The sequence below is a fragment of the Dunckerocampus dactyliophorus genome, chromosome 14, assembly GCF_027744805.1.
Source record: "Dunckerocampus dactyliophorus isolate RoL2022-P2 chromosome 14, RoL_Ddac_1.1, whole genome shotgun sequence".
Lineage (NCBI taxonomy): Eukaryota > Metazoa > Chordata > Actinopteri > Syngnathiformes > Syngnathidae > Dunckerocampus > Dunckerocampus dactyliophorus.
Window position 1 is genome coordinate 15,565,266 of NC_072832.1, and position 22,343 is coordinate 15,587,608.

General features: G+C 40.1%; 2 protein-coding genes across 5 annotated transcripts; both read right to left on the bottom strand.

The window, feature by feature from the left end:
- Window positions 1–65: 65 nt before the first annotated feature.
- On the bottom strand, window positions 66–7,034 carry npy4r (neuropeptide Y receptor Y4). Of its 2 annotated transcripts, XM_054798558.1 has the most exons (3): window positions 6,878–6,975; window positions 4,556–4,590; window positions 66–3,626 (listed from the first exon to the last, which is right to left on the bottom strand). In XM_054798558.1, the coding sequence occupies exon 3, from the start codon at window positions 3,551–3,553 to the stop codon at window positions 2,261–2,263; it is 1,293 nt and encodes a 430-aa protein (XP_054654533.1). In that variant the 5' UTR covers window positions 3,554–3,626; window positions 4,556–4,590; window positions 6,878–6,975; the 3' UTR covers window positions 66–2,260. The 2 variants fall into 2 exon arrangements, with proteins under 2 accessions (XP_054654533.1, XP_054654532.1); XM_054798557.1 differs by lacking the exon at window positions 4,556–4,590 and having other exon boundaries at window positions 67–3,626; window positions 6,878–7,034.
- LOC129193839 (sphingomyelin synthase-related protein 1-like) lies at window positions 6,944–21,393 on the bottom strand. 3 transcript variants are annotated; one of them, XM_054798555.1, is made up of 7 exons: window positions 21,275–21,371; window positions 18,915–19,056; window positions 18,063–18,689; window positions 17,848–17,943; window positions 14,662–14,779; window positions 14,378–14,528; window positions 9,904–11,680 (listed from the first exon to the last, which is right to left on the bottom strand). In XM_054798555.1, exons 3-7 carry the CDS (start codon window positions 18,683–18,685, stop codon window positions 11,376–11,378), a joined length of 1,293 nt encoding a protein of 430 aa, XP_054654530.1. In that variant the 5' UTR covers window positions 18,686–18,689; window positions 18,915–19,056; window positions 21,275–21,371; the 3' UTR covers window positions 9,904–11,375. The 3 variants fall into 3 exon arrangements, with proteins under 3 accessions (XP_054654531.1, XP_054654530.1, XP_054654529.1); XM_054798556.1 differs by lacking the exons at window positions 9,904–11,680; window positions 18,915–19,056 and adding an exon at window positions 6,944–7,090 and having other exon boundaries at window positions 21,275–21,393; XM_054798554.1 differs by lacking the exon at window positions 18,915–19,056 and having other exon boundaries at window positions 9,906–11,680; window positions 21,275–21,393.
- Window positions 21,394–22,343: the final 950 nt, after the last annotated feature.

The window sequence follows — 22,343 nt, forward strand, 5'->3', positions numbered from 1 at the left end:
TCAGCGTAATAATTAATACATTTAAATCGAAATGCCCTCACTCATTTGTCCCTAATGACAAAAAATGTCAGCTTCACAAAAACTGCTATAGAATATGACATAGTCTGATTTTTTTCTCCTTTAGATGAGTCAGTCCTTTAAAATTACTTCAGCTTGAAATATACATATAAAATATTAATTATATTTGTCGGATTTTAACCTGTTAAAGGCCAGTATGGTTACATCACTCCACACGTTTTTGTTTTTGTTTTTCACATACACATCCAACATCAATAACAACACGCAGTGTCAGTTACACAATGTAATTATACAATGTAATTTGATTCAATACAAGATGGGTTATGTATAGCTCGAGATAATAATACTCAGTTTTCAGAGATGTAAGGTTGCAGTGGTGTCGAAATGACAGTAATATGTTGGCCCTCTCCCATGGTGCAGGAAAACATCAGTAATAATAGCCATAGTTTAAATTTAATTATAAAAAAGGTTATTGCAAAAAAGTATAAAAGTATTGTATTTTATTTTCATGAATTACTACTGTATACTATACTGCTTGTGCCGTTCAGTGTCACTGGAGGCTGATTTTTCAACAACTTCAACAACAACCCTATATCTAACATGTTTATCATAACGCAGTCAAGATTTAACCATGTTTACGTGCAGCCAACATACTAATTTTTTATGGTTAACATGGACAGAATAATTATGTGTTTGTGAATACGAACTTTCCGCTAATAGGGCACCATAAAATTGCCCATGCATGTATAGAAATGGTAGAGCAATCAATTCTAAATCCATATGATATTTATTCATTTATATTAAACCCTGCTTCAGCAAGCTTAGCATTCAACATTGAAAACACATTTTCATGACAATACCACAAAACAGCTTTTCTATGGTGTCAAAAACACCAAATTTCACAGCACAAGTAATTAAACATACTATAGTTCACATACCTTTTTTCTGTGTTGCTTTTGATGACAAAAACACACTTTTATATCCAATACGACACTATTGAACACATGCCTTCTTGCATAAATTCTTAACACGCAACATTCTTAAATAAATATAGCTTAAATCAGTGGTCCCCAACCCCAGGGCCGCGGCCCGGTCCCGGGACGCACAGAAAGAAGAAATAATTTCCATTATTTCTTTTTTATTTTTGGGATGTTTTATTTTGAAAAGTGGCCGGATTCTCTCTGTTACATCCGTCTCACTTGACACATGTCCATGTGCGGCGGGGGTCACCAACGTTTTTCCTTGTGAGAGCTACTTTTACAAAATGAAAATGGCCAAGAGCTACTCATTTTTGTATTTTATTTTCAGAGCTTATTTTAAACCCAAACAAAGCGAATATGCTTGTTTTACCAGAACATTAACAAAATGCTGGTGTCCACAACTCACATTTTGTATTTCAGAATGCATTTTTTTCTAGTGTTCTTTCATTATTAACTGAAAACCTGAATGAAAAGCAGGCTTGCGGGCACCTCATGTGGTCGTGGGGGGCTACCTGGTGCCCGCGGGCACCACGTTGGTGACCCCTGATGTGCGGGGTGCTAACTTTATCTCATGCTGCACAGATAGACTACTACTGTATTTTTACCGTTTTTCTTTCACCTCATACTTGGTGTCAAATGCTGATACTATGTGTATGTGGGAATGCATAAAGGTAAGTTTTGATGACTTATTCAGTGCTAATGTGCACATTTGTCTCAAGTTAATTCATGCTAGCGCACTGCCTTTTATCACACATGTCAAACAGTGATGTAATAATCTCTCTGGAAGAACTTGGCTGGAACTTGAACAGGTGGATGGTGGGTTGCCATTCATTTTGTGCTTTTAATTTGATGTTATTCATGTCTTAGTTTTACACAATACATAATAAATAAGATCAATTAGATCGCTATAATGTACGAACGCCTACCCCTCCACCCTCCGCCCCCGGTCCGCGGTACATTTGTGGGAACACAAGCTGGTCCGTGGGTCAAAAAAGGTTGGGGACCACTGGCTTAAATAATGCATAAAGAGCTTCTTTTTTCAGGTTTAAAACTGCTTACCATCAAAGCCACAGCATTGCATTTTTTACATAATTAAAGCTAGACATTTAGTTAAGCAAACTAAGGCAACACTGCTAGAGAGCAAGATAAAACCCACACAGCACTACACACACACAAAAAGGTTTCATCATCAGTCATTATGAAAACGGTTCAATGCCTATTAAAGGTGGAAAGGGAGATGTTAGCTGTTATTTTAGTGTCTGTTAAATAGAGTTACTCCTGCAGGTGAGCGGCGCTGAGGTGCGAGACATCTCCATGTGCACCGTGGACATGGGGAGGCGCTCGCTTTCCTCCTCTACGGGGCGACACCTGCAGTATTGGAGCACCTCTTTGACCTCCTGCCTAAAGTTGGAGTTGAGAAAGCCGTAGATGATGGGGTTGATGCAGGTGGAGGACATTGCCAGGAGGTGGCAGAGGGAGAAGAGCAGGTTATGGTGGCAGATAGGCAGGGCATCCTGGTTCCAGTCGGATACGGCGTTGAAAATGGTGAGCGGGAGCCAGCACAGGGCGAAAGCCGTTATCAGGGCCACGAGCATGATGTTGATTCGGCGGCTGTGGGCCATGCGTTGGCTCTCAGGCGTCCTGGCGCGGTCCAGCATATCTTTGCGGTGACGCAGGCGCACAAACACTCGAACGTAACAAAGCAGAACAAGAATTAAAGGGCCACAATATTGGAACAAGAGCAGCCATGTGGTGTAGGTCAGCCTGTCATGCTGGGATGGCCAGCGCTCCATACACGCCTCCATATGCAGGGACGCATAAAGTTTGGGAAAGTATTGTGAATTTTGAAGCACAGATGAGTTAGCAGGCGAGGCGTGTGGTGTTTCACGATAAAGTGCCGGCTCGGTTAGGATCATGTTGGTGTACGGCTCATTTGTGAGCAGTTGAAAGGCCAAGAAAGGTGAGGAGGTGAAGCATGCCAGGATCCAGATGACAACAACAGCTATGTAGGCTTGAGGAATGCTGGGTTTCCAGCCAGCTGGGTTAATAATGAGTTGATGTCGCTCCAGAGCGATAAAAACCAGAGACAGTATGGAGACCGTCACAGACACACACTGAATGAACGGCACCAGGCGGCATAGCAGTGACCCAAACACCCAGTGGTCCATCAGTGTGTATATGAGCGTGAAAGGGAGGCAGAACACACACACCAGAATGTCAGAGAATGACAGATTACAAATGAAAATGCTGGTGACATTGGCTTTTTCCCTGCGCCGTGTAATTATGCAGATAAGACCGATGTTGCCCACCAGGCCCAGGACCATTGTAACGCTGTACCACACCACCAGAGATGCCGTGAGCAAAGGAGATGTGTTGCATTGTTCGTCATGTCCCAGAACAGATAGGTCTGAGAGCAGAGTCTCATTTGATGCCCAGTCTCGCAAAGAGTGTCCCTCCTCCCAAGACGGCAACTGCGAAGAAGTCGTGCGGTTGACTGGTGGAGGTGGAGACGTTGTAGATGGGGAGAGTTGGCTCGCGTTGCCACTGAAGGACATCTCACCAGCACTTAAGGGTCACCGGCCCTCAGGATGAAACCATCCATCTCAGCCCTTAGCGAGATGTCTGCATCTGACAGGGACAGGGGGGAAACACACAAGTAGGAACAAGACATCATCTGTCACTTGCAAAGCAATCACACACAAAAGCTAAATAATATATACTGTATATCTTTCATGTCAACTGCTTCCATGCAATTGTATTCAGTCAGTTAAACACATAAAACCAAGTCCATCCAATGTTAAGTCTTTGGTGTCCGTAAAATTGTTCATTTATTTCATTTTGTCTTTCTTTTTCATCTATTATCTTTAATGTTGATATTAACTATTCACAACAATTGTGAATGTGTGGACTCTTTGGTTTAATTTCATCTCAAACGTTAACGTTAATTGCATCCCAATGAGAGTCCATTGTACTTTAGTGTCAAACCTGCCATCAGGCAACCATAAATAGTACTTTGACATTTAAGTCACCTCAAAGATCACTGGCTTGTAAGTAAAAGAAGAATATCTCTTTAATTGCCTTGGCAACTGTAGATGACCTTCAATTGCAGTATATAATATTGGCAGACCAGCTAGGAAACTTCCCATGTCCTGTTAGGAAGCATCGGTGCTAATCATTACTGTGGAGCGTTGTGTGCTGTGCTTGCCTGTACTAAAGTGATCAGCTAATGTATGCTAATGTACCATGATTATCGATATAATCACAAAATACGTCAGTTTCCCAAAAACTGCTGTGAAGACATTATATATTAATATTTTTGGCAACTGTAAATGAATGAGTCTTTTCAAACACTACAGTCAAAAGTTTGGACACAGCTGGCAGTTTTTGTTCTGATTTTGCCTTTACAGCATATACTACCCCAATGGGTCAGGTTCCCCATCCCTGATCTACATCCTCCTTGTTTTAAATGCTGCCGCCTTCTTGGTTTCTCTTGTAGAAACAAACCTGGATAAATAAATAATAAATCTAAATAAAATAAATAAAACGTGTTTGTGCACCTGCAGATTTCCAACTTCACGTCTCCTCAGTCAAGCTGGAGATGAAAAGCATAACGACAGTGAAATCACCGTGCATGCACAGCACGCCAACAGAGAAGTCTGTTTTCAAAGTAACTCAATATAGTATGTGTCAAAATAAAAGGTCATGACATTGTCAGAATCCTAAAAATGGATTATGGCCCTCTCTCGCCTGAAACCGTTGCCAGCATGTGACAAAAAAACCTGCATGACTGACAAAATGAGCCTGTCATTTTCCATTAAAGGTGCATATACTTTGCTATCAGTCACTTCACAGTGCATCATCACTAACGCACGCTGTCAGCGTGTTGAGCGAGCTGCAGGCAGGGTAGCGGAGCATTGAAGTAGCTGCATGCAGGGAAAAAAAAACAACAACACAAACAGCCATAATAGAGCAGAAGTCCTGAAAGAAAAAGCCTCCCATTATTTGGCAGCTTTGGACCCTCTCTGTTCTAATGATGCGTTGCAAGCACATCCAGACTGTACAGTACACTAGCACAAGGAGCAATGTGACCTGGCACCACTGTGTCCACCATACTCTCCCTTTCTCGTTAAGCACAGCCATTTATCATTGACAAATTAGCCCTCGGTGACAGAAAATTAAATGAAGATGAATGAGGGTGAATTGTGGAGCATGATAAACTTTCCCCCACACCCACTTGGTTCCACTGCTTGTATTTCCTTACAATAATTGTGTTGTAGTCCAAGTACCGCTATATTTGTTAATCTCTTCAAATGTAAGATACACTGGAACCGACGTGTCTCCTATTACTTCTCTGATGACTAACTGAGAACTGTTTTCACACCAGCCAAAATATCACACATTCAGGGAAGGTTATTGCTTTTTATGCCGGCATCGTCACAATCCTTTGCTATTCTTGACTATAGTCGTGCATGAAGACAAAATATGACCATAACATGAAATGAAATGTAAAATATATGGAAATAAAAGTATGACCATTAAAAAAGGTATGTCCATCAGATCAACTCAGAATAAGACTATAGAAGTGAAAAAATGAAAAATGAACATTTGTTATTAGGGTTTTTTTTTCCACTGCATCTTTACCTGGACAGTCACACATTATATACAGTACGTGAATAAGACAAACTATGACTATAAAAATAAAATGAAAGAAAATAATAAAATAAAACTGTTGGGAAGGGTTTTTTATTCATGCATCTTTTCCATCCTTGGCTCATCTACAGTATTTGTCCATCTGTTCACAGAAAGTAATAAAATAAAATACAACTAGCAAGTTTGGGGATTTTTTTTCATCTTAACAATCTTTCGCTATTTTAATGATTACAGGCATGCATTATATATATTTAAAAAATACAATAAAATCGGGTAAGAGAAAATATGACCATAAAATAAAATAAAATATGAGTTGGGAAGAAAAAAAAAAAAGACATTTGATTTGTTCACCAGCTGAGCTCAAAATAATACCAAATATGACCAAAAAAAACTTAAATAAATAATAAATCACATCAGTTAGAAAGGTTATTTTTTTTATGACTGCATCTTTCAAATTGTTTGCTGCATTGGTGACTACAGTCATGGAATTACATAGATGAATAAGACAAAATATGACCATAAAATGAATACAATTTAAATCAGGTACGAAGCTTGTTTTCTGTGACTGCGTCTTTCTGCTATTTTTGTGATAACAATAAGTTGTTGGAGGTGACCCCGTAATGAAAAATAATAAGGTGAAGTCCACAATGTACTGTACTACACTGTATCTGTTAAGCTGTCAAATAAATAATCCAGTTACGGATTCCTATCTCTTGTCATATTCTGTAAATTGTGATCACAATCTCTATCTGCTCATCCTTCACTGCACTTCTGAACGGCTTATCTGTGAATTCATGTGCACACACATGTCCAACTCCTCCTCTCAATCTTTCCACATGCATGCTCTCTGCCCGTGGTGCTATTGAGATAAAATCGTCCTCCCCTTCCAGTGTAACTCTTGCATGGAGATGTGAGATAACAGCAGTCGGCACGGTGCTTGACCCAAGATAATGTTCCCAGACTCATTATTCACAGCTGGGGCTTCTCATGTGCTTTACCTTCCCTGCAATTACCACACCAGACATATTTATGAAATGTGTCACCATCACTGTATGTGCAACTTATTGCAAATGCAGAAAGTGGATGCATATTCCTAGAAAGCACGCAGCTTGCTGCCTTGTTAGAAATATTCAACATTTGCAAGAAACAAAAGCAAATACATGCAGACATTCTATAGTAAAGAGAACATCACTGTGTTTTTTGTGGGTGGTTCAAAAACAAGCACTCACATGGGGGATTTGATGCTCCAAGCAGGCGAGAATCCACAGCTGAATCTAGAGCTGAAGAAGGAGCTGAGCATCCTGGGGAGCCTGATGCTTCAGTGAGAGGCAGTGGGCAGAGGAGTTTGGCTATTATTGGGCTGATAGAGCCCTCAGGGTTGCCTAGACCCTCTGTGCACCGAGCTCTGCTGTCACACTGTGGTGATTTCATTCAATTGCATCCTGAAAATGACACCTGCTGTAAAATTGGACTGGAAATTGTTGCAAGAGTGAAGCAACAGCAGTGCACACAACAGGATACACAAAGTCATTAAATATTTATACTTTTGACATATAGGGGTCACTCTGTACTGGTCTCAGGCAATGGGGTGCAATTTTTATACCGTTACGCTACCTCACTTTAAATTTATGTGAGTTTCTGAATCTGAAAAGAAAATTACATTCTACTTTATTGTCATGGTGTCTGGCTAGCTAAAATCAAGCTTCCAATCTTGGTACATAAGCAGCGACGCTGCTTGTATCACACGCCTAATGATGGTTGTCTAAGCAACGGCCAACTTTCGGAGTTTTTTTTTTTCTTTGATCATCAGCTCTTCGTGAAGGAGGAGTGGGAATGACGTGGAGGTAACCAGTCCCAGCCGGAACACAGGCAGTCGGAAGGAAGCACGAAAGAGTAAACATGGGGCATCTGTGTGCATATTTCCATACGGTTGTTGTCACACAGCCTTATATTTATTTTGTAAGTCTCTCACAATTGACAAGCCATGTTTTATTCATCAGTTGCTGCCGATGCGCGCTCAGTAAAATGCAGGCAAGCATTGGGAGATGCTGTCTGACACCCGCCCTCACGTGGCTTTTATGCCATCTTTTTCTCCCAAGATTTACAGTGCTACACATTCACTTTTTAAAAGAGACCAATTGTACAATCTGAAGAAAAGGCTGAGGACATTTGGTCATCTATATAATTCAAAGCAGCAATTGTACGTTAATAGCTAATCGATTATTTTTATGACAGCGTTGAACAGCGTCACTGTCATTGCCATGGCGACCTTGATCACTGATGTGTTGTTCTAGTGGACCAGCAAGTAAGCCTTTTTTTGCCTGTCAGCCTGAGCATCGGTGTTTCGACGTATCGATTCTGTTCATTGTGTGGAATTGTTTGTTAATGTCTGGATGTCATTGAAGCAAAATGGACTGATGCTCCTTGGCAGCTCAAGTACTATAAGTACTGTATGGGAATAGTATCTCACAAAAGTGAGTACATCCCTCATATTTCAGCAACAATATTGTTATCTTCTCGAGGGGCAATACTACAGACATGGAACCTGATATACTTTACAGTAGTCCATGTACAGCTTGTATAGCAGTATAGATGTACTTTCCACTGAAAATGACTCAATAGACAGACATTATTTTCCAAATAGCTGGCAGCACAAGTAAGCGCACCTCATGTAACAGCATGTCCAAATATGTGACTATTTACTGTGAGCGCCATTGTTGTCCCGGACGCCTACCTGGTGAGGTGTTTCGGGAGAAGGCCCCCAGGGCAGACCTAGGACACGCTGGAGGGATTATGTCTCACAGCTGGCCTGGGAACGCCCACGACCCGTACGGGATAAGCGGAAGAAAATGGATGGATGGACCATTGTTGTAACACTGCCTCTTGCGCATTCCATGTGCTCTTCCACTCCTCCATGATGACATCACTGGCGGAGCTGGTACATGTTAGACACCGTGTGCTCTTCCACTTTCCGTTTGAGGATGCCTCAAGTTCTGAATCGGGTTGCATCGCCTTCACCTTCAGCTTTCTCAGCAAGGCACTTGACATCTTTGAGGTGTGTCTGAGCTTGCTCCTCACTTGTGTTGCCAGCTATTTAAGACTTCAGTTCATCTATACTACTATATAAGCTGCACAGTGACTACTCTAAAGAATATCCAAGTTGCATTTGTATAGCATTGTCCTTTGAGAAGATATACTGTAAAAATAAAAATGGTTGCTGAAATGTGAGGGATATGCAGTACTTACTTTTGTGAGATACTGCACATCCACACCCACAACTCCTCCAGGCCGCATTATTCTACTCAATACAAGGGAGAGCCGCTGGCCCGTTAAGCAATACAGTACCAGGCAGATGATAAGAGCACCGTGGCCTCCAGGGGTCGCCAAAGAAATCGGGGAAACTGTCACCCTGAATATAATTATATTAATGCAAATTACAGGAAAACTGTCAGATAATTACTACGAACTCTTACAATGGAAATATTCACATTGATTCAAATGTAAAGCAAGGTCCAATGTATATTATATATTACAAATGATTATATATATATATATATATATATATATTATATATATTACCTGTGCCCTTCATATTTGTACATTGTGTTGCATATTGTTTATAGGTATTTTATATAACTTTTGCAGTTCAATTCATTTGGATTTTGTGTATAGCTATTGAATAGTGTTAAATGTAGCCTATTTATTGAATTATTGTATGTAAAGTACGCGGTTATTGAAATTGTTTGATGTTGATTGTTGTATTAATAATCAATTTGTACTAATATCTATTCACAGGATTTTAATTTTATGGGTATCTATGTTGTATTTCAGATTTTTGTTTTGTATTTACAGTGTTTGTAATTTGTTAACCATCTAAATTGGGTGACATGTTATCTTAGAAACAGTTAAAAACAATGCCATTCAATTTCTTTTCAAGTTATGTCAATCGCTGATGGAGGGGGGGCGCCATATGAAAACTTGCCGCGAGTACAACTTAGGATACAATACCACCAATCCATCTTCTCTGCCGCTTTGTCCTCACTGGGGTCGCGGGGTTATCCCTATCCCAGCTGACTTTGAACGAGAGGCGGGGTACACCCTGGACTGGTCGTCAGCCAATCGCAGGGCACATATAGACAAACAACCATTCACACTCACGTTCATACCTATGGACAATTTAGTCCCCAAATAACCAAACATGCATGTTTTTGGAATGTGGGAGTGAAAGCGGAGAAAACCCATGCACGCACGGTGAGAACATGCAAAGCCCAGAGATGCCCAACATGTGTGGCCAACATGCTAACCACTAGGCCACTGTGCAGCTGGATACAATACAGGCATGGAAAAAGAAACATTCAGATTTGAAAAAAATATATATTTTTTTAGACGTAAATGAAGAAAATACCCATTGCAAATAGGTACAGTTGATAAAACAAACGACAGCTCTTTCACTGATAGTACAAGTTTGTGTTTATATTTTTAATTAAAAATCATTTTTAAAAAAAATCAACATTACGCTGAAATGTTATTATAAATGCAAAAAAAAAAAAAAAGCCAGTGGACAAAGCCAGTATAAAACATATAACAATTTCCTGAAGTTGTAAACTTTTATAGTTGAGCCAAAAGGCTAGTATATAACTTGCATTGCAAATAAAGACAGAAATTGTAAACAATTATATTAAATGCTACGCACATGTGCATAGTGTGTTTTTAACCCTGACAGTGTAACCAACACATTTGTTTGCGATCCGCTGGCGTAAAGGACGTCGAAGATGAAAAAAGCTCCCATTCCATGACACGATCAACATGCTGTGCAACAATAAATTACATCAAATAAATTAGGACTGTAGACTACGCTGCGTAAAACGACTCAGTGAACAGCAAGTGTTGTCCTGTTGATCTTCAGAAGATGTTTCTTTGGTAATTGTTGCCAAACGGGCACCAAAAAGTCCAAATGTGTGGTCTGGCTGTGTGAACACCCCCACAGTTTACTAATGCAAATGCTGAGTGATGAATAGTCCAGATTGAGAATAAATCTTAATAAAGTGGTAATATATAAAGCAATCCATGTGTGTAGAGCTGCAACAATCAATGAATCGATGGTTAATCGAGTATCCGATTAATCGACAGCTATTTTGGTATTCGATTGTTTGTTTTTTATGTAAAAGTGTAAATATCCTCTGATTTCAGCCACTCAAATGTGAATATTTTTTAATTTCCTTAGTCATCCATGAAAGCAGACCTACGTGTTTTAGACAAAACAAGAGATTCACACAAATCAAAACACTGATTAACATTTTTGCCTCTTTTCTGATATGCTTCAGACCAAACCACCGACTGTTTGTGTTTGGTTCATTTTGATTTGGTCCATACTGTTTTGGCCCGTCGATAAAACAACAAGCTTCAGATTAACCGACTAAGAAAATCATTGCAGCCCTACATGTGTGCACACCTCCCAGGATATGTTCATGCACCCTTAAGACCCATAAGACCCCACAATTAGTATATAATGTGCAAAAATCCAAAGTTATTCGATTAGACTGGCTAATGCAGCTATTTAGTATTAAACACATTTAAAAGCTAACATTTTTGGGTTGCTTCTGCCTGTGTATGATTAACTATACCAACCCTATCATCTGCAACAAATGAGATTAGATCACAAAATAAAAGATAAAAAAAGAGAGGAAAATAAATCCACATTCCAAGCACAAGTGTTGTGAAAACACTCTAGCCTATCAGCGTTTTCATGAAGGCCGGTTTACTGAAGGGCCAGTGGTACTGGTTGGGGACGGGTCCGTTCACATTGCACTCAAAGAAGGAGAACATTGGGAACCAGATGCGTGCTCTGCGGCTGTGCTGGTAGGCACGTGTGTTGGCCAAGGTGTGGTAGTAGAGGAAGAGGCGCGTGGTGATGTAGAAGGCGATGAACACGTCAATGGAGTAGTGCTCGTGTGCCGCCAGGATGAAGAAAATCCCAAAGAGGTTCAACACCCAGGAGATAGTGTGAATCAAATTCCAGGTCCTTGGAGTGTCTGCCAAGGAATACCGGGGATAAAGTTAAGAATAAAGCTAATGCTCATCTATTTTTACCCTTTTGTCAACAACGTCGACCTACATTTATCTGTGTATCCAAAGCCTGAAGCAAGAGGAATGTGCTCAAACTAATGTAACGAGCAACACTTCGATGAGTCAATCTAACATTTTTTTCTTCAGGTTGTGATTACTGCTGTCTGAGTCAGCCGCAAACACCATCTGACTGCATGTAAACGGCCATTTTCACAGCAAATGTGCTTCAATCAACAGCTAAAAATAGTTTCAATATGGAGCTTGATTTATGTGTACTGATTTGAAGTAGAGTTTAGCCTGGTCATATTTTGAGTTTAATTGTTTTTAATTAGGTGAATGGGTATCATCTAGCTGATGATACAATAAAGTGGAAAATGCTGAAAAGAAATAAAATGATCAAACTTACACAGAACTGTGAATTGTAATATGTGATGTATTCCAATGTAACTTGTATACATGTTCAAATAAAGTAAACCATCTATATAATTCAAAGCAGCAATTGTATGTTAACAGCTAATCAATTATTTTTATGACGGTATAGAACAGCGTAAATTGGTTCATCTAGCTAGGGGAGGGTCAGAGGCGGTATCATGTCCGTAAGGAACGATGTGTTTTCTTTATGATGTCATCATAAATCCGGAACTTCAAAACCGTCTTCTCTCAAAAGTGGCATAAAGAAGTGAAGATTTTTCTCAGGTGTTCATAAACAGGCTCGTTGCAGCTTTAAGATACAGTGTAGCCTTGGTTAGCACCATTAACCGAAACAGTTGCTAACCTAATACATTTTTCCCATAATCCAATTAATACGTTCCAACCACAACTGCTAATGATATGATAGACGGCCAACATAGCTGAGTCAGCTGGGATAGGCTCCAGCATACCGACCGCAACCCTAATGAGGACGAGCGGTATAGAAAATGGGTGGATGGACATTTCCATGTGCAAAATTATTCTAACTCTCTCAATATGTGCATATCCAGTTGCACAAATGTATAGTAGATTACAAATGTTCTACATTAGAAGTTACTTGAATCTTTAGAACATTACAAAAGTACAGTGTTCCCTCAGTCTGTTGCGGTTCACCTTTCGTGGATTCACGGGATTGTTTTAGTGCTTTAGTGTTTTTTTATTACAGCGTATGAACGCTGTTACAAACCAAGCCTGGCCCTTTAAGAAGAACTGCATTGTGGGAAGTTGAGTGTCTCTCTCTTCCCTCTCTCGTCTGTCTGCACCCCCCCATTGTTTTCGGCACCTCGATTGGCTGTAGACCATTGTCAATCAATCTCCTTCATGCCGCCCTGCCATGTCTCTTGTGTCATTGCTAGCTTGCTAGCTTGTAAATGAATCTTCGGTTCGAAGGAGGAGCACTGCAACAGGAGGAGTGCTGTAGCGATACTGTATGTACAGCGGAACAGCGCCAGGACAAAAAGGCACGGTCATAGGAGTGAAATATGCATAAGTGACTTAATAATTTATTGTGTCCGACCTGTAGGTTGATCATTAAAATTCAAACAAGGGTTTGAACTTTTTGGGATTGTTTAGAGAAATGTGAGAAAATGTTATTGTCTGTCTGAGAAAAGTGTATAAAGTGTATGTTGAGGGGTTTTACAGCCTTAAAACACATATAATCATTTTACAAAAATGAAGTTGGCTACTGGGCCGCACGGTGGTCTAGTGGTTAGCATGTTGGTCACACAGACACAGACTGGGTTCGATTCTCCCCTGGGCATTTCTGTGTGGAGTTTTCATGTTCTCCCCGTGTGTGCGTGGGTTTTCTCCGGGTACTCTGGTTTCCTCCCACATTCCAAAAACATGCATGTTAGGTTAATTGGTGACTCTAAATTGTCCATAGGTATGAATGTGAGTGTGAATGGCTGTTTGTCTATATGTGCCCTGTGATTGGCTGGCGACCAGTCCAGGGTGTACCCCGCCTGTCGCCCGAAGTCAGCTGGGATTGGCTCCAGCATGCCCCCACGACCCTAATGAGGAGAAGCGGCATAGAAGATGGATGGATGGAAGTTGGCTACTTCGCAGATTTCACTTATTGCAGGCTATTTTGGGACAAGGGAACAAGGGAACACTGTACTAATATTTTACACCATTTTATTTTTGTTTTATTTGTTTTTAATACCTGCTCATGCAATTTCTTAGTTTTTGCCTCTTTCCTGTGCCATTTCTAGCTAAAAGAAGCACATTCAACAAATAAAAAGTCATTTTAACTCAGGGAATTAAACACTTTGGGCTTAGCTGTCGAGAGTCTCGTAGCAAACTATTCATAAAAACACCAAAAGAAATACAAAATTGCGCCATATGTGTCCCTATAAATATCTGAATGTTACTGAAAGAACAGAAACAATTAAAATGTTTAGATACAAAGAATTAACAGATTATAAATCTAGTGGTCCCATTTGGACATCCCTTAAAGGGCAAGTATATTTGTTTCAGCGAGTAGATTGCTGGCCTTTCATTGCTAATTACTGAGCCTTCTTTAAAAATTCATATGGTCGGTTATTAAAGATTTATGTCTTGAGAGCAAATGGCTTCCAGGTGGAGTGGCACAAGGAAGTCACAAAATAACACGTTTGTTTTCACTGGTGTCAAAAATGCAATAATGACTTTGTATCCCTTTTTTATGAATCATAGATATTAGATAAGAGACTCACATTCCGTCACAAAAAAGTTGAGCATCGTGATGACAACCGTGTGTCCGCTGAACATGTAGTCACCGCATGTTTGGACACCAGCGAGAGTCATCCCGAATCCTACCCAGATTGTTAGTGTCCTCTGTATCTTTTCCCACGAATCACCGTATGTCTGAGGGAACAAAAGAGCCTAGTTAGCGGTGGGCATGCTGTGACACACAGCAGCAGGAGCCGCTTTCCAGCAAATTCAAATGGTAAGCGTCCCTATAAATCACAATCCCTGTAGAATGAGAGAAGCTTCTCACCTTACTGGAACACTTGAGGTGCTGGCCCGGCACAGAGAGCGAGGTGACAAACATGGTGCAGCACCGAAGCAAAAATACAGTTCCCATCAGAGAACACAACCGCCTCAAGAGAATGGACCTACATAAATAGTAAATTGATCATTAAAAATTACATTGTGTGGAGTTGACTGTTAATTGGCTTGGAGCTAGTGAGGCAAAATGGAGCGCACTACTTGGCTGCAACCAGCAACTGGTTTGCTGTCTGAAGAAGCCAAGCTCCATCCTCCAAGCTGCTTTATTCTTATTAATACAACGCTGATGTGGATACAGAGGTTCAAAACATTCAGAAAGATATTAAGCCATCACATTAAAAAATTATTTAAATAAGAAAAAATGAATTCATGGATTTCCATGCAACGCAGTGTCTTAGTGCTTAACATGTCGGCCTCACAGTCAGGAGATAGAAGGTTGGAATGTCCATGTGAACATCTTTGTGTGGAGTTTGCATGATTTCCCTGGCCATGTGTGGGTTTTCTCATGGTTCTCTGGCTTCTTCCTACATTACGTAACATTAAATGGACACTCAAAATTGTCCAGAGTTGTGAATAACAAATGGCCACTGTAAATTCCGGTGTATAAGCTGCTACTTTTTTCTTGACCTTTGAACCCTGCGGCTTATACAGCGGTGCGGCTAATTTATGGCCATGTTCTAATTTCGTGACATCTCCTTCACTTCAGTACTACTAATCGTTTAAATACTGTGCCGCTAGCGAGTCAGTGAGGAAACGGTAGCTCTTCCTTTGGCAGGAGCCAATCACGAGCTAGAAGGGACCTCATGACGAGCCATGGCCAATGACATGCTTTGCTGGGAAGAAATGCATAATAGGAAGCCTTTAAAATAGTTGTTTTTTTATTCTAAACTTCTATTGCTACTTGTATATTTCTTAGCTACCTTTTGAGTGTTTAGTTGCTGTGTGGTGATTTTAGCATTCTTTCTAAGATGACACCGTGAGTCAGACTGTTATATTGAGTAATGACCTCCTGCGATTTCCGATGTGTTAGATCAGCTCGTTGTGCGTTTTCTAATAGCTCATGATTGCCTCCTGTCAAATAAAGAGCTACCTGGTCTACAATATGTTATTTTATGATGTGGACATGTGCGGCTTATATATGTACGAATCTGTTTTTCTCACTAAATTTAGGCGGTGCGGCTTATAGACCGGTGCGTCTTACACACCAGAAATTACAGTAACCTCTTTTTGTTGTTGAGTCAGAATGGAAGTAGCCTGCTTACTAAGATGCACACACAAAATATGACACTCCACTGCTTTCCATAGAAAATATTTGGTTTTGCCATTTCAGTCAAGATGACTGTCATGTTACAGTACATCTATCTTAGCCAAGAATTTATGTTGCAACTGGCTGTTAGCAGGCAAGACAGCCCTTGTCTTGTGCGCTTTCACAATAAAAGTCCATTTGATGTAACCCACTGCCTTGTTCTTGTTAATGCGCACCCTGCCGATTGCAGAAATGGACACTTGCCACAATGTGACTGCACAAAATGGAGCACGTGCACGTGCAATCTGTGCAAATATGCGAAGGATGTGCATTGCTGCCGAGAGGCATAGAGCACCAAGTATGCCCAGACAGGAGGAGTAAAAAAAACAAAAACAAAGACGACTCAGCTGACACCACACTCGTCACCACAATGATTGACAGCGCGCAGCAGAATAAGGAAATAAAAAGTTGAAGTCACCTGTGCAGGTTTCAGTCCCTAGTGGTGTAATGGTACAGCTGCTGCCTTTTAAGGGCAAGGGCACGGTTCAATCCCAACCCCGAAGAGGTTTTTTTTTTTCTGCAAATGTGTTATTTTGCACTTCAAGTAATTTATTGAACAATTTGTTTCCCAAATAGGCATGGGCCGGTATGAGATTCTCGCGGTACAATAAGGTTGGGCAAAAATATCATGGTTTCACAATATTATAATTACAGCTCTAAAATTAGTTATTTTGAAATATCTTTATTGAAAAAAAGAGGAAAAAGTCAAGTCAAAACATAAATTTTTAAACCATATAATAGAACACAAAAAAAGTGTAACGCATTTAAAATAAGTAAAAAATAAAAATAAAAAAAAGAATTATTTCTAAATAAATAAAAAATAAATAAAATGCAGTTCTCAGTGCAGTCTACTGTGGCTAATCCTGCAACTCAAGTCACACCACAATAAATATTTCCTTAAATAATTATTCATTTTCCATAAATAATTATAATCAAAACTGAATTACAAATGATTTTTTATAAATAATTTTTTAAAAAGCATGTAATGTTACATTATTACTTTATTATGGTGAATGTGCAGGCCACCCTTTCCCACAAACTTCCATCTTCCGGGTCATGTGATTGTTGTTAGCAACTGAGACGTTAAGTAGATGTTTCTTGTTCCTTAGTAGATAGTAAACTTTTTATACCAGTTATCCTCCACTCCTGTCTCATTCTGAATCACATCTCCACATTTGGTGACTTTCGACGAGAGTATATGTCGACCAACAACAGCGTGCCGTATCGGCGCCGCTCAATGCTAACGAGGCAGCTAAGGCCGGTGCTATCTATGCCCGACTTTTGGCAACACAGCACACGCCTGTGGTTTCAACACATGGAAGCCCATTTCCGAGGACGTGACAAAGTATTTCCATGCTGCGGCCGCACTGGACCTTAACATTCTCTCATACTGCACGAACGGCATGACGGACAATTCAGTGCTTTTGAAACCGTGACACTTCATACCGTGGTATACCTTGAAACCAGTAAGCGGGACATGCCTACAATATTCCCATGTATTTGTATTACTTCAAAACATCTGACTAAATTCAGCTTCAAGTCAAATAGTATAAAAATAGCTTTTCATGGGTCAGTTAGGTCAGAGAGATGCGGTGGAGCATTGAGCTGTGTGAGAAATTTCAAGTCAATCCAATTTATGGGGTCAAACTTTAGGGTTCTATAATGTTTAAAAGTAAATAGCTCAGGAAACACAGCGGGGGGGTGCATGTTTTGACAAATTTTCAGTGTGCAGCGGTTCAACAGTAGAAGACTTAAATCACGGGGTGGCCAAGTTTTTTCAGAAGACTGTATTCTTTGTAAAGGGAGCTCCAGTGTGGAATCTAAGAATAGAGGTCATATTGTGTAGTAGTGTGTGATTCTGAGTCTTACCTGTGTTTATGGAGCAGCAGGATCAACATTAGCATATAGCACAGGATGAGGCCACAAGCTTCAGCCATTGCAAAAGCCCAAGGAATTCTAGGAACACTGTCAAACGTCAAATAACATCAGTATCATCAGCATACAGATTAGATATGGGGACAAGGTACATTCTGTGAACTAATAACGGTCAATGTACTGTGTAATGTTGTTTGTAGAGCTGATACCTGTCCAGAAAGATGTCCGGAAGCGGTGGGTACGTCCTCATGTCTGGGACGCGCTCATGTACAATAACCATAACAAAGGATGTTAAGCCAAACACTAGAAAGACATATACAACACTGATGACAGTCTTCCAGACTTCCGGGTCTAGTCGTCCAGCCAAGTGTTGGCGAGACCTCCCGATGGAGTGCTTGTGACACAGCTGCTCTCCAGAACCATATTCAGATCGGGCACCATTCCTCAGTCGGAGCTCTGTGCCATTCCCGTAACAATCGTGCTCATTGTAGCACCTTTCGGATCTGTCCCAGCTCCACTCGGTCGCCACAGAGGGACCCAATGGTAGTCGAGCAATGAGACTGTCTCCAGGCTGGAGACCAAGCTCCTCCAGCTGGGATTGGTTTTGTCTCTGGAGCTGGCGGAGGGATATGGCCAGCCTCTTGATGTCTCCCAGCACGGTGAGTCCCAGAGGAGGCCCGCGCAAGTCTGCCTCAGTCAGAGCCAGGAGACTGGGTCCATCCAGGCGGTGCTGAGTGCACAGCAGCTCCACATAATTTCCAAATCCTTGTTCCTGCAGCCACTGGGCCACCTGCTTGCAGCTCCATGTGCTGGCACCGTGCTCTGACGCCATGCCACTGCAGGCATAAACACACACAGTGATGCAATTAGCACAACAGACCTTGATGGTGCAGCAACTACATTACTCAACCAATCACTTCATGTCAAATTTATAGTGTATACTGTATATAAATTGGACTAAGCCCTGATAAAAATTAAAAAAAATAGAAAAAATGCAGTAATCAAACAGAATATTCTTGCAAAAAATACAAATAATAACATCAATAATTAATCCAAATCACCTAATATTTTGCTGAAGTAGGTGTTGTTGAGCCAAGCATCGCTTTTTTAGACCTCTGTATCGGTAGTTCTCAAGTGGTTTCCATCACCATCACCACTTAATGACAAGTGGGCGACCCGTGTGTAGTGTCTGGAGAAGAATAGCTACCAATAAGGTTAGCCAGCATGTCTTACAGGTTTGTAAATACTGGAACAGTCTTGCATTTATATTAGTGGGCAAGTTTTATTTTGATACCTCGCAAAGTCCATGTGGTGCAGTTGCGTTGTGTGTTCTATTTGTGTTGACTTTGTTTCATTGTTGTTGTTGTTTACACCACCGATAGGCGTCTTATGTTGGCAGAGAGAGTTGATGGCTAATTACTTTCAAATCAAAAGCACTTCTTTAAAGCAAGCTGAAGATACTTCCGACCATTTCCTGTGTGACTCAATCTGGCCACAATATGCTAACAATCGTCATTGGTATTCTTCTATGCCCACGGGTTTCAAATAGCACTTCAAATAGCACTTTTTCTACTTTTTAAAAGTATTAACATTTAATACTAAAGGATTAAAAATAATATTTTGCACATTACATACAGTATTTCCTAAAAAAAAAAAAAAGTAGTTTGTTTAAAAAAATTACGTTTGATTGCAAAAATATAAAAATATAAATAACTAAAACACTCAACTAAACACACATTTGCTGAATCGGGAATTATTTTTCAAAAAGTAGATGCTTATGCATATGGCTCATTTGCTGAAAGTATTTTTTTTTAGTTTATTACAGTGTTTTATTTGCTAACTTAATTGCTAAAAATACATTTAGAACAGCTTTCATTTACTGAAGTTATTCATTTATTTTCCAACCACATCAAAGTCTAGATATGGATGACAGTATGGTTTAGACGTGGCATGAGTTGCCTGTGCATCTGTATTTTGGGGGTCATATGCAGGGTTGTTTTCGAGACAAACCTCCATGTTTTCCATCTCCAGCCAAACCGTGCATAGAAATGAACATTTTGCCTTGAACTGCACTTGTGTTAGTGTTGTAGCAGTAATGAAGGAGGCACTTGTTTCACGTGATGGTCAGCTCTTTCTGTACTTAATGACGCAGCACTACTGCAGGCTACTCACTGCTGTTACATCCTCTTGGTTCAGGCTGCTGAGTGTCAGACTGGCACTGGCAGCGGCGTCTAAACCTATTAGATAGAGCTCATTTTTCAAATTAAAAAAAAAAACCCATCACCCTCCCAGCTTTAATCTTCTTTTCTGCTATGAACTGGCAGAAATGGATGTAGATGAAACTAAACTATCCTCACGTTTTCTCTCGTTGCCCTTTGACTTGTAGATAAGATGACCACAGGGCAGCTCGCCGCGTTCCTCCCTTGGACTCAAAGGTCAGCAAACCCGAAAAACATGACTGTTACGTACGCTAACAGTAAGAATTTGCACTCATCATCATAAGTCAGTCAGCTCCCAGTCATGCATCATAAAGACTTACTCACTTTAAGACTTACTTACATTTGAATAAAGTAGCAGCAGAGCAATAACTGTGGCTATGCACAAGTAACTGCTGAGGAATTGAATTATCACATTTTTACTCCCATTTTTATTCCCCATATTCAAAATGTACTGTTGGCTTTCTCTGTTATTGACTGGTGTGTGGCACATGCAACATATGATTATGTAGCAGTTAAAGAATTCGTGGTTTGCTTAAACAGCTAAACAATTACAGCTTAATTTGGCTTTTGACATGTCAAAATATTACTAGTATTTAAAAGGTACGTTTGGTATTTATAATACTGTATAATATTACAATTCCAAAGCCTTGCCCTGCTCTTGAAAACTCCAGTCACAGTTGCACCCAAAATGATGTCAAATGAAAGACCAGCAAGCAGCTATTAAGTTTGGGTCAATAAAACAAGACAAGAAATGTGTCTGGCTCCCTGGACAAGAAAGGTTTCAGGCGACATTTTCACTATTTTTTTTTCCATGATTACTTTAACAATTAGATACATAAAAAACACAATACCCTCTATGATAACATGAAGCAGCCCCTGGGCTGGGCTGGTCTGGTCCGCCTAAGTGCCAAGTCAGCTTGTTTTGCTAGTTGAGTCACACACTGACACACAGATGTGATGAGAGGCACTTGCACAATGGCTCTTTTGGCAAGTAAGTCTCGAAAAAAACGACATAAATTACAACATCTCAGGTGAATACTAACTACAACCGCAACATGGGTTACGAGACAAAATGTGAATGTCTAAAGTTGTTAACATAAACACCAACTATGAGGAAACTACTGTACACGTCAAAAGCTATCAAATGAGGTGAGATCAAGCGCGTGTATTTTTTTTTCAGAAGAAAACGTAATTGTTCTTACCAAAGAACCACTGTCAGCGTTGGTGTGAGAGGGAGAAGATGAGCTGTCTTCCTCTCGCATTGTAGGAGTGTTACACCGCCAACATACTCACTTTCACAAACAGGCAACAGCAAACAGGAAGTGACGACAAGGCCAGATAAGCGTAGCTCCCATGGTCTCTTGTAAGGGTGTTCCTTAAAGTGCACTCCCCCTGCTGGTCAGTTTGTAGGAAAGCGATTTACGGCATATGAAGGAAATGCAAAAATGTGGATTAACTACAATTTTATATGTTTAACGGTTATCTTATTATTGTTGTTAGTAGTAGTAGCCGTATTATTAGTATTATTACTATCAAGATTTACGGACAATGTATAAAGAACTTGTTTGAAATACTGTATATAACATTTTTAAATCATATTCATATCATATTCATATTATTAGTAGTAGTGGTGTCGGTTGAAGTCATAGTAGTTGATGAAGTAGTAGTATTAGCATTAGTTTTCTACGCCTCTTATCCTCACTTGGGTCGGGCACTCACGTCCATAGCTATGGGCAATTCAGAGTCACCAATTAACCTAACATGCATGTTTTTGGAATGTGGGAGAAAACCCGAGTACCCGGAGAAAACCCACGCACGCACGAGGAGAACATGCAAACTGAGAAGGCAGATCTTCCCGATCTCCTGACTGTGTGGCCAACAAGCTAACCACTAGGCCACTAGTATTAGTATTAATCAAGTAAACAAAGTCGTATTCATATTATTATTTGTAGTAGTGCTAGTATCATTAAACACAAAATAAGTTAAAGAGAACCTGTTTGAAAATTCAAAATAGTATAACCCCCAAAATTATTAAACTACATCACAAAGCTTTATTTATATAAGTCACATTTTGTTTATATTCAAATTATTATTAGTTCATATAGGTAAGTCTGGGCTTCCGTGCTTAGGCTGCTGCCCCCGCGACCCGACCTCGGATAAGCGTATAAAGACGGGTGGATGGATTATAGTTCATATTATTATTATCATTATTATTAGCATCATCATTATCATTATTGGTATTAGTACTAGTGGTAAAACTTTATTATTATT

Bases quoted from the DNA above. Each gene is read 5' to 3' on its own strand.
- npy4r (XM_054798558.1), bottom strand. From the start codon at position 3,553: ATGTCCTTCAGTGGCAACGCGAGCCAACTCTCCCCATCTACAACGTCT.
- LOC129193839 (XM_054798555.1), bottom strand. From the start codon at position 18,685: ATGGCGTCAGAGCACGGTGCCAGCACATGGAGCTGCAAGCAGGTGGCC. The intron at 14,529-14,661 runs GTGAGAAGCTTC...TTGTTCCCTCAG, and splicing joins ACCTCAAGTGTTCCAGTAAG to ACATACGGTGATTCGTGGGA. The intron at 11,681-14,377 runs GTGAGTCTCTTA...ATTCCTTGGCAG, and splicing joins CAACTTTTTTGTGACGGAAT to ACACTCCAAGGACCTGGAAT.